The sequence below is a fragment of the Myxocyprinus asiaticus genome, chromosome 34 (genome assembly GCF_019703515.2).
Source record: "Myxocyprinus asiaticus isolate MX2 ecotype Aquarium Trade chromosome 34, UBuf_Myxa_2, whole genome shotgun sequence".
Taxonomy (NCBI): Eukaryota; Metazoa; Chordata; class Actinopteri; order Cypriniformes; family Catostomidae; genus Myxocyprinus; species Myxocyprinus asiaticus.
In genome coordinates, this window is record NC_059377.1 from 12649347 (window position 1) to 12662055 (window position 12709).

At 37.5% G+C, this 12709-nt stretch overlaps 1 protein-coding gene across 1 annotated transcript in view; it reads left to right on the forward strand.

The window, feature by feature from the left end:
* LOC127425469 (spliceosome RNA helicase DDX39B-like) overlaps nucleotides 1-12179 on the forward strand; it is a 16287-nt gene extending 4108 nt beyond the window's left edge. The window contains exons 6-11 of the mRNA XM_051671522.1: nucleotides 1911-2029; nucleotides 8012-8143; nucleotides 8385-8494; nucleotides 8577-8721; nucleotides 8855-9002; nucleotides 11630-12179. Of these exons, the coding sequence (XP_051527482.1) occupies nucleotides 1911-2029; nucleotides 8012-8143; nucleotides 8385-8494; nucleotides 8577-8721; nucleotides 8855-9002; nucleotides 11630-11646 (671 nt within the window). The 3' untranslated portion in view covers nucleotides 11647-12179. The remainder of the gene's footprint in view (nucleotides 1-1910; nucleotides 2030-8011; nucleotides 8144-8384; nucleotides 8495-8576; nucleotides 8722-8854; nucleotides 9003-11629) is intronic.
* Nucleotides 12180-12709: the final 530 nt, after the last annotated feature.

Consider the following 12709-nt stretch of genomic DNA (forward strand, 5'->3'; position numbering starts at 1 on the left):
AAACCGACTATTAAAGAAAATGAGTCGTGTATCTTCTAACAGCTTACATCAGTGGAAAATGTATCATCAGATGTTTATCCAGGATGCCTTAAGTTTTTGTACAGAACACTGTGTGGTGACACATGTGGAATATTCCAAGACATCAAAACGAAAATATGAGGAACAAAATCACGATGTGTCTTCATGTTTTTGTGTCATGAGCCTTTTCAAAGGGTGACACAGTGACCTGCGCTGTTATAATAATGCAAAATACAGTGTCATGGCTGGTAAGAATTATTTATGGATGGTGAATTTTATTTGAATTTATAAATACCTTAGAACCAACGTGGTCGAGAAGCATGGCTGTAGGAGGAAAGCTTTCAACCCTTTATCCCCCTTCTAAAAGGGCAAAAGTGTGAAATGAGGAAATATGTTAAGACATTGTGACCACTTTTTTATGTTTTATATTTATATTTTTAAATATTTATTTTATGTTCATTTATGTTCAAGTTTTTATGTGTCTTTATTTAAATGTTAATTTAGTTTCTTAAAGGGATAGTTCACCCAAAGAGGAAAATTCTCTCATCATTTACTCACCCTCATGCCATTCCAGATGTGTATGACTTTCTTTCTTCAGCACTGTTGGTCCATACAATGCAAGTGAATGGTGGCCAGAACTTTGAAGGTCCAAAAAGCACATAAAGGCAGCATAAAAGTAATCCATATGACTCCAGTGGTTTAATCAATATCTTCGGAAGTGATTCAGTTGGTTTTGGGTGAAAACAGACTAAAATATAACTCATTTTTCACTGTACATCTTGACAGCAGTCTCCTTGGCGATCATGATTTCAAGCTTGATTACACTTCCTATAGCGCCAGCTAGCACCCTGCGCATGCATCAAGCACTAGGAAGTTACAGTGAAAAAGGAGATACATTTTGATCTGTTCTCACCCAAAACCAACTGGATCACTTCAGAAGACATTGATTAAACCACTGGAGTCTGATGAATTACTTTTAAACTAAATGTATGTGCTTTTTGGAGCTTCAAAGTTTTGGTCACCATTCACTTGCATTGTATGGACCTACAGAGCTGAGATATTCTTCTAAAAATCTTCATTTGTGTTCTGCAGAAGAAAGAAAGTCATAAACATCAGGGATGACATGAGGGTGAACTATTCCTTTAAATCAAAAATGTTAAATTTGTCAAAGTTACTTTCTTTGTGATCTTTTAATTTAAAATGCAAATTTGGTGTCTAAAAAAGCATCTAAACTTGTCATTAAGAACAACAATAAAGTTTGTTTATCTTTGTAACATAATGCAATACCGATGATAATAATACCATGTACCATGCTAAAAGCTTCAGGAATAATCACAGTGAAAATTTCACTGTCTACACATGTCTAGTGTAAAGGGAATTTCAGTTTGGTATGCTTTTTACGTGACGTTTAGGGGTGTGTTGATCTAAAATAGATTATAGGAAAGTCATAGACCGACCTGAAAAAATTTATTACGTTTTTATGCCACAGCCATGATTTGTTACACTTGAAAGTATTTAAGTAATAAGGACTGATTATTACTCAGACATAACTCAGACACACTAGTTTGCCTGTTACTAAGTGCTTCCAACAAAACTCTTAGTGCCTTCAAAGATTTGATGCCACTAACCTGGCTAACCTTGGCAAATCCAGTTATTAGTTCTTCCTCAAAAGAAATTTGACTGATTAAAAAAAAAACTATTCCTGGAAATTTCTTGAAGCCAATCATATCAGAACTGGCGACTTCTTCCAACACTTGCCATTTTTGATCACAATATGCAACAAACATTCAGTGAATGGGCATGCTCTCTGTCTGAGGCTGCGACTATTAATTTCAAGACTAAAGTATGAATAATTTGTAACAATTTAAATGCAATTTCAATTTTTCTTGCAGACATGCGTCGTGATGTCCAGGAAATCTTCCGTATGACTCCTCACGAGAAGCAGGTCATGATGTTCAGTGCCACGCTGAGTAAAGAGATCCGTCCAGTCTGCAGAAAGTTCATGCAAGATGTAATTACGCCTCTCCTACTTCTACATGACAACAGCTCGCTCCCTTCACAAGACCACCTTATATACACCTGACAGAGTGGAGTGGGATCCACTTACAGCCTCTCAGAAAGCGTAACGCTAAATGCCTCTCTCTCCTGCCTGTTTGATAATCACAGACTGTTAACTAATAGCGGCACAGTGAAAAAGATGCTAAGTCTTTAATCCCTGCCTCCGCTGGCAGTGCTGCGTTGGCATTTGGCACACGGTCACCTGTCCGCTTAGGCCAACAGATAATGCACCATCCATCAGGTCCAGTGTGCTGTAAATTTGAATAGGTTCTTTATCAAATTTGATAAAGAGTTTATTCTATGTAGTTTAAACAGTATAAAAGGATATCTTTATGGGAAGGATAGCTTCAAATACACTTCAAGTCCATAAATTAAAAGCATGAGCACACCCCTTAAAATATCTGTCAAAAGACTCAACACAACAAACAACAAAACCTCTCTCATTTAAATATAATTTCGGACTCATTATCCGTATATCAAGACAAATAGCTTTAGTACTAACTCTCAGCCCAGAGATTTGTCCTCAAATAACCTTTGTTTGAGAGCAAAAGCACTTGGTGGTGCAATTTTAGTTCAGTTCCCAACTCTCAGAGACTCTTAAGGGACACAAAACTAAAACCAATAAAGGATCTCCCCAACAAAGCAAGGCAACTACTGAAAACTACATTAAATTCACGAAAAACTGACACTCTAGGGCTGCACAGTTAATTACTCTTTAACAACGCAGACAGCACAATTAAATCATCTCTATTCAGAGGAATAAAATGAAACAAAATTTCAGCCATTGGGGTGATAAATCATTTAAGGTGGGTCAACCACTGATGGAACAGCTCTTCATCAATCCAGCCCAGTGATTAGGACAGTACCTCATCTGCCCCCAAGTAAAGACATAAACATCAACTCTCTGTAACAAAGTTAAACTCAAGGCAATAAAACAAGCCTGAAGTGGAGAAGAAAGAATGCGCGGGCGTGAGGGAAAAGAAAGTGAAAGGGAGGAATAAGTTGCGGAAGATTGGAGCGAGAGGGGTGAGACGATGAAGAAACTTTAGAGTAGATAGGAGAGATGCGCGGGTGTAGATAGTGACGTTCACCGACAGCATTGACATGGAAACACAAACAAATTCTAGAGGAACAATGAAGTGGCCATAAACGACTGAAAGTCATGACTCAAACAGAAATGCTTCCAAAATAAACCGAAAATAGGAAAAACTAAATATATTAAACAAATTCCGAATGACTAAAGGACTCCTTTGATACTCATGAGGTGGGCGTGGGCCTACTTAATATTCATAAGTAATGCCCTTTATCGTATATCATAATATAAAGGCTCTCAAACCTTTGAATTCAAACTTGCACACACACATATTCTGGCACATTCTCACTCTCTAGCTCTGAGGACACAGTCAGACTACTAGGATTTTTGCACATTTAGTAAGACTTGAAATACACATAGTTAATGCACATTAACGCCCTGCCTCCATTATCCACTGATTTGAGGTCAGCATTAGTAGGTTGAATACAATATATTAAACTGAAGCTTTAGAGAGGCCAGCTCAGCTACAGATAATATTTGTAAGAATGATTCACAGGCAGTGAGTTAGCCCATAAGCATAGATTTTCCTAAAACATCTTGTAAGGTATTCAGTGAGCTCACTACATGATTACACACTAAATAATGGCCCTTGAGACACAGTGAAACTTGGAGTTAAGTGTATTTGTTAAGGGCATAATAGTAATAGAACAGGACTGTGATCTCAGTAACTCTTCCTTGGCCATCATTACATGGTTCCACACCCACAACATTTGTCTTAGCAGCCCAGCCACCTGCATAGAACAGATGGAGTATGCTCTCTGTATATTTAATTACACAGTCTGGTGGGTGAACTGGTCTTCTAAATTGATAGGTTAGAACATCACTCTGTTAAAGGTAATAGTGTGAGGTGGTGTATGAGTGAAATTACATTCTACACTACCAGTCTAAAGTTTGGACACACCCACTCTTTCTTAGTTATTACTATTTCCATGTTATAGAATAATAGAAAAGTGACAAAAATATCCCGCATGCAGTGGCAAGAAAAATATGTGAACCCTTTGGAATTACCTGTATTTATGTATACATTTGTCTCAAAATCTGGTTTGATCTTCATCTAAGTTACAATAATAAATAAACACAGTCTGTTTTAACTAGTAACACACAAATTATTGTATTGTTCTTGTATTGTATTGAATATATCATTCAAAGACTCACAGTGAAGGTTGGAAAAAGTATGTGAATCCCCTAGGCTAATGACGTCAACAAAAGCTAATTAGAGTCAGGAGTTAGGAAACCTGGCATCCAGTTAATGAAATGAGATTGGAGGTGTGGGTTAGAGCTACTTTGACTTATAAAAAGCACTCAAAAACTTTACGTTTTCTATACACAAAAAGTATCTGCTGACGTGGACCATGCCTCGCAAAAAAGAGATCTCAGAAGACCTACGATCAAGAATGGTTGCTTTGCATAAAGCTGGAAAGGGTTACAAAGTTATCTCGAAGAGCTTCGATATTCATCTGTCCACAGTTAGACAAATTTTCTATAAATGGAGATGATTTAGTTCTGTGGCTACTCTCCCTAGAAGTGGCCGTCCAGCCAAGATGACTCAAAGGGCACACCGCAGAATGCTCAGTGAGGTAAAGAAGAACCCTAGAGTGACTGCTAAAGACAAAAAACTTTAAACAGACATGGTGTCCATGGCAGGACACCATGAAGGAACTAGCTGCTTTCCAATAAAAACATTGCTGTGTGCCTGAAGTTTGTCAAAGACCACCTTGACACTCCACAACACTACTGGATAAATGAGAGGTTTGAAAATGAAACTAAGGTTGAATTGTTTGGGAACATGCAGCACTATGTATGGCGTAAAAAGGGCATCGCATACCAACATGAAAACATCCCACTAGTGAAGCACGGTGGAGGGAGCATCATGGTTTGGGGCTGCTTTGCTGCTTCATGATCTGGACAGCTTGCCATCATCAAGGGAAAAATTAATTCCCATGTTTATCAAGATATCCTATGGCTTCAAAAAAAGAAAATCCATCTTTTGGAGTGACCCAGTCAGAGCCCAGATCATAACCCAATAGAGATGCTGTGGAATGACCTCAAGAGAGCCGTTTACACCAGAAATCCTAAGAATATGGCTGAGCTGAAGAAGTTCTGTAAGGAAGAATGGTTCAAAATTCCTTCTGAACATTGTGCAGGTCTAATCAGCAACTACCGGAAACGCTTAGATGAAGTTATTGCTGCCAAAGGAGGATCGACAAGTTATTAAATCCATGGGTTCACTTACATTTTCCACAGCACTGTGAATGTTTAATGGGATGTGTTCAATAAAGATATTACATATTATAATTGTTTGTGTGTTGTTAGCTTAAGTATATTGTGCTTTGTCTATACTTGTGAATTTAATGAAGATAAAATCAAATTTTATGAAGCAAGTCCAAAGTGTTCTCATCTTTCCACTGTACTTCCCTTCTAGAATACCAAAACCAATATGTCAGAATCCTGAGTATTTTAAAAACAGTAGGTGAAAAATACCCTGATGACCTATGACATCTCCTGAGATTCTGAAGTGCCCATCCACCAGACACTGTACCATCTCGTAATGCCACGGGAGCTTAGGAGATGTCATGTTCAAAATGCTGAATTAAAAAACAATAGCAGAGAACTGCGAGTCGTATGGCTCTTTTCAACTGTAAGTGCTATATATACACCAAGATTGTTGTTCCTTGTGTTTAAATGGTACTTAAAATTATTTTCGCAGTTGTTGTTACTACATCATTGTGGCGGCGGGGGCGTGGTCGAGCGTTCGTCCTGCACTGGGGAGAGCGATAAAAAGGGACCACGCCAGAGACGGGTAGTTCTCTCTCCCTCGCCTCTGGCGTGGTCCATTTTTATCGCTCTCCCCAGTGCTTACTGCAATCAGAAACAGGTGATAGACATTATAGCACTCGAAAGCGAAAAGCTCGACCATGCCTCCGCCGCCACAATCATATATTCGGGTCATGGGACAATACCCACCTTCCCTTATAAAGTATGTCCAGGAATGTATTCATACTACTGCATATCTGAAGAACTTTTTTTTTAAAAGCCGAGAAGTACGTTCTTCATTAAATGCAGTACATACTCTGACAGTAGGCGAATCTGGACACAGCTTATTAAAATTACTCAGAAGTATGACAATTACATATTGACCAAAAATCAGAGCTATATTTTAGATTCAAAGTAGCCAACTTTTGGTCTTGATAACAGCTTTGCACACTCTTGGTATTCTCTCATGAGGAAATTTGCTAAGAGTGAATTAGGTATATTTAAACATGCTGCCTGCACGCTTTTAGCGCACCTATTCACAAAAGAAATTATGCAAATCAGGCAACAATGCAAACACGGCCACAAAATCTGTGCTAAACACAATTTGCATGCTGCAGTTCCAATTTTGCAGGTCGGTTCGGAGTGTCAGGCACCTGGCACACTGCTGGGACTGTACAGCATCACTCCACAACTGTGATCCAGACACCTGAATCACCTCTTTAATATGCCGAAATTGTGCTTGAATACACCACGCATTTGGATATATTCCAGGTTATAACGCTGTTTTCCATCATTTGATAATTGTTTGATGAATTACTGTGGCCATGATCGATAGACAAAGTACACAAACATCTCTTTTAAATAAATTAAGTTAACTGCCTGCTTTCCTCGGGCAGTAATTGCACCATGTTTGTAGCTCCAGGCAAATTACGCAGAGTTTTGTTAATAAAATACAAGCTATATTGAGCCTAATTGATATTGAAAGGGGGCGTGTTTGCTTGGAAAGGAATGACAATAACCTAATTTAAAAACTAGCAGCGCAGCACATTTTCAGCGCTGATCGTTTTTGATTATACTTGATTAGTGGTGGTTAGTGAACAAGATGGAAGTTTTTGCACTAAAAAATACCACACACAAATGTAGCACAACTGCTAAGAATTTAACCCCTCCATCTCAACTAACTACATGAGGTGCCACCTGGGATTTGTTTTAAACAGTATTGAAGGTTAGCCACTTGTTGGCTGCTTTTCCTTCTCTATCTGGTCTAACCCTCCTAACAAAAGCCTAAATTAAAATTTTAGCTTTATAAAGAAATTCATGCATAGGTGCAACTTGCATTTCTCTACAAAAGTAATTTCAAGCATTCAAGCTTTAGATCAAATTTTCTTCAAGATCATGGGAAACATGCATTCATTCAGGTGTGTCCAAACCATTGACTGGTACTGTGTTTTTTCATGTAGTTTAAACGGCATGTTTATTTATGTAATTGGTGGGAGTAAATGGAGTGGTTGGGTACTTGTACAATGTTCTTCAAAATATTTTATGCATAGTTTTTGAACATTTATTTGGAATTAGCACAGAGATCTTTATTTTAGGTTTAATGTTAGTAGCTAAAATTAGTCAAAGACACCAGGGTAGCATTTATCAACGTTCTTGAGAGCGAATGTTGTGTCCCCATTGGCTTGGGTTGGGAGGGGAGGGAGTATTTAACCCCCCATCCCTTCTCTTCCCTCCGTTTCTCCTCCTGTTTCATAACTCTCTCCTTTCTAACATCATGTTCTCGTTCTCAATGTCATCCCCCCCCCCCCCCCAACTGTCCTTTGCTCAAAACGTGATACCTCTTTTGTACTTGTTTTTTGGGGTTTTGGTGTCTATCCTTCCCTGCCCATAACAACACCTACTCCACCCATCTTCTCACATTCTCACATGTCATAAATACCACTTCCTCTTTTTTACACTCTTGTAACATTACTAACTACACCACCCATGTCCTGTATGTGTCTTCACACCATTAACCCCCCACATCCAACACTGAACCTGCACACACACCCCTCCTTACCTTCCCCCTGCTTCCACTGGTTGTCCTAGCCGATGGAAATTTTTGTGGACGATGAGACCAAGCTGACGCTTCACGGCCTCCAGCAGTACTACGTCAAGCTGAAGGACAATGAGAAGAACAGGAAGCTCTTTGATCTCCTGGATGTGTTGGAGTTCAACCAGGTAGTGTCCACCAGTACACACTAAAGGCATTCAGAATAGCGACCAACTGACCGAGTCTTGCTCCATCTACAAATCGTATAGATTGATTGGAGATTTTGTTGCATGGCAACAAAATCTCAAGTTGGCCAGATGGCAAGTTTTGCACTTGGTCTGAAGTGGTCCATAGGGATGCATTGTTTCATTTGAACATGGTCATGATGAAAATGGTCAGGTACAATGTTACAAAAGCTGAGTATTGCAGGTGGTGATCTTTGTGAAGTCGGTGCAGCGTTGTATTGCACTGACTCAGTTACTGGTGGAGCAAAACTTCCCTGCCATTGCCATTCACGGGGCAATGCCTCAAGACGAAAGGTACAATACATTAACACATTTTAATGCTCTAAATTTGTAGGATTTTTTACCTCATAAATTGAGGCTCTGATTATTATTCCAGATTAGCCCGATATCAGCAATTCAAGGATTTCCAAAGAAGGATCTTGGTTGCCACAAACCTATTTGGCCGAGGTATGGACATCGAAAGAGTCAACATTGCCTTCAACTATGACATGCCTGAAGATTCGGACACTTACCTTCACAGGGTCAGTTCATTAATGGGACAATGATTATCATATATAAAGCTACACACAATGAAATAAGTCATAGGCTATGGAAATCAATTCTGTTTTGTAAATGGATTTTACCCAAACATCTTTGTATTTCCCAATCCTTTAGGTTGCGAGGGCAGGCAGGTTTGGAACGAAAGGTCTAGCCATCACTTTTGTGTCAGATGAAAGTGAGGCCCGCACTTTGAATGATGTTCAGGACAGGTTTGAGGTGAACATCAGTGAGCTTCCAGAGGAGATTGACATCTCATCATATAGTGAGTGACAGTCTAATATATGTAAAGCTCTGGAAAAAATTAAGAGACCACTGCAAAATGATCAGTTTCTCTGGATTTACTATTTATAGGTATGTGTTTGAGTAAAGTTAACATTTCTGTTTTATTCTATAAACTACTGACAACATTTCTCCCAAATTCCAAATAAAAATATTGTCATTTGGAGCATTTATTTGCAGAAAACGACAACTGGTCAAAATAACAAATAAAAAAAAGATATTGTGTTTTCAGACCTCGAATAATGCAAAGAAAACAAGTTCATATTCATTTTTAAACAACACAATACTAATGTTTTAACTTAGAAAGAGTTCAGAAATCATTATTTGGTGGAATAACCCTGATCTGGGGGTGCTTCAGCAAGGCTGGAATCGGGCAGATTCATCTTTATGAAGGACGCATGAATCAAGCCACGTACAAGGTTATCCTGGAAGAAAACTTGCTTCCTTCTGCTCTGAAAATGTTCCCCAACTCTGAGGATTGATTTTTCCAGCAGGACAATGCTCCATGCCACACAGCCAGGTCAATCAAGGTATGGATGGAGGACCACCGGATCAAGAACCTGCCAGCCCAATCTCCAGACCTGAACCCCATTGAAAACCTCTGGAATGTGATCAAGAGGAAAATAGATGGCCACAAGCCATGAAACAAAGACAAGCTGCTTGAATTTTTGCACCAGGAATGGCATAAATCACCCAACAATGTGAAAGACTGGTAGAGAGCATGCAAAGACACGTGAAAACTGTAACTGAATATCAGGGTTATTTCACCAAATATTGATTTCTGAACTCTTTCTAAGATAAAACATTAGTATTGTGTTGTTTAAAAATGAATATGAACTTTTTTTTCTTTGCATTATTAGAAGTCTGAAAACACTGCATCTTTTTTTTATTTTGACCAGTTGTTTACTCAAACATTGATCAGAAACTTATCATTTTGCAGTGGTCCCTTAATTTTTTCCAGAGCTGTATTTGTTATTCACTAAAATATTCCTAGCTTTTGCTCTTAAATAAAATATGTTGGCATTGATGTCGTATAGACCACTTTTATGTTTTAACATTTTCTTTAAAAAAAGTCACCTTTGTGTTTTACAGAAGACCAAAAGTAATTTGGGTTTGAAACAACATGAGGGTGTGTAAATGATTTTCCTTTAACCCTTTTGGCCAGCGTGAAAAAAAAATATTATCAAAAGATAAATAACTACAGTCTTGACAAACACAAAATGGGTATCGTTTTAAAGCTTAGAAGCTCTACTTTCCAATGCATGTAGGCATTATGACCAAAACTGAACAAGTGCTTGAAATTTGCAGACAAATCAGAAGTGTTCCATTTTGATAATTCATTAAAGATTTGGCACTGTACATATTACTGTAATCGGTAAAAATATCAAACTCATTAAATAGCCATGTGTCATATGTTGTTGGAAAACTCTCAAAGAGTAGAATACAACCAGCCTATTTGTTTTACTTGCAGACAAAAATATAGCGAGTAATAGCTAAGTATAAGTATTTGGCATACATGTTACATGTAAACAGGTGTTGCTCATATGCCGCGTTTTCGCTTATAACTTCTTGAAAAATTAACAACATAAAATGTCACATACCATTACTTAGAGAGAGCAGTTATTAGCCCACACACAAAGTAATCAAATGCGTAGATCATTAGATAACCCACACGAAGCACAATGTGCACACAGCATCTGGATATCTAGCATCTTGCTATCTGGCTACAAACATGTTAACTTTCCTGGATCAGATGTCATCGGAAATAATGTAGCATCATGGAACGCTAAACCAATCGGATTGGGTCCAGATTACTCCAACCAGTGGTGATAGTCCTCCATATTTGGGCAGAGAGTCATGTGATCAATCACTGTAATTACATATGGCCAAGTACATAGTACGAGATGGCGCCAAGTACATGACACAGGCTCAATGATGACTCAAAGGCACAGAATGAAACTCATTCTGTGAAATCTCATTACTAAAATCATGTCTGCATCCTATGCAAACCTTTAGTCATTATTGTGTTTGCATGTGTAATTCGTTCTTATGTACAATTGTTTTATTTGTTTGGAGAGGCTTTTGGACACTAGGATCATTTATATTAATAATGCTATAACTTCTGATTGCTTTGTCGTATCAACACAAAATTTCACTCAGTTACAGGTGACATGGAAACAAAACAAAAGCAGTTTTTCGGAGCCACGTAATTTACACCCTGAGATATATAATGTCAAATCAGAAAAATAAGGGGAAAATTTTTTTACATTTTGTTTTTTCAGCAGTTTCTTAGGCTGAGAATCTCATAGTTTATCAGAATCTATATCATTAAAAAGTATAAAACGTTTTCTATAAAATTATACCAAACACTTGACCCTCCTTGTTTTTGTTTGTCAAGTTATAAGCCTTTAATTTTGGGCATGCCACTGAATTAGGAAATCTTTAAAAACACCATCAGAGCTTAAAGGGTTAATGGAAAATTTCAATTAACATTTTTCAGATTTTGGTCATAATGTTTTGAGGAAACTAATCCAAAATGTTTTTCTATAACATGTTATCTGAACTTGTGCAGTCATTGGCACTGTTTATCTGTGTTTCTGTCCCACCTAGTTGAACAAACACGATAGAGATGATGAAGAAAAACAAAGGCAATTTCTTTGGAGAATGCATGGCATTGTTGCATTTGGTAGCAACTGAGAGTTTGTATTCTACATAGACTGTTATGGTGTTAGTGAGTACATATAATAAATGACATTGTTATCCTATATTGTGGTGGGCTTCCCAGTCCCTCAGTAATTGAATTGCTTTGATTTTGCTCTTGTTATAAGTAAAAGTGTTTTGCATTCTTTCAAATGTTAATATTTTTTCTCCTAATACTACTCGTTTTCATGTTTTTGGCTTGTTGTTGAGATTTCATTATTTCAAATGAGGAGGCATATTTTTTGTTCTGTTTGGATTGTAATGGACAATACATTTGATTGCATTGATGAAAAACTGTTTGAAATTTATTGATTACAGTAGCATTATATCCTGAATGCTTATTGCCAGTGAAATAGGAGTCGATACAATATGTATTCAGTGTTTGTTCAATTGCCAGAAGCCACTTTGTTTAAATTTCTCAATGCTTTTTAAACCAAATAAACTGTTTGTTTAATTTACAGATGTTTTTTTATTAATGCCTCAAATATTCAAGTGTATTCACACTAAGTTCTTTTAAGATTATTTTTAGTATGATAATTCACTGCTCTTGTGAAATATCTCATATATTCTGTTTTGTTTACAAGCCAAGGAAAACAAAATAAATGTAAAACAAAATAAATTAATCAGAAACATACATCCTTTAGTTTTTCTAAAGCTGCTGGTGGTTGTAAAAGAACAGGATGAGAACTTGAGTCAACAGCAGAGAGCTATGAGATAGGAAGTCAACAGGACATAAGAGGAGTGTGAAAGGAAATCTGGAGCGACAGACATGTCAAAGGTATCACAATGGCGCCTAAAACAATGCTGATGTTGGGAGTTTAGATGAATTATCAGTGGAAGGATGTCATCCGATAAATTTTAGCTTTAACATTAAACATGACAGAGGACATGTTTACAAACCTCAGATCAGTGACTTGTTTTAAATAGGATGTTCCTGAATACAGATGTGTTTCAAATTACACAACAAATAGACACTAAATAGGCAGAATA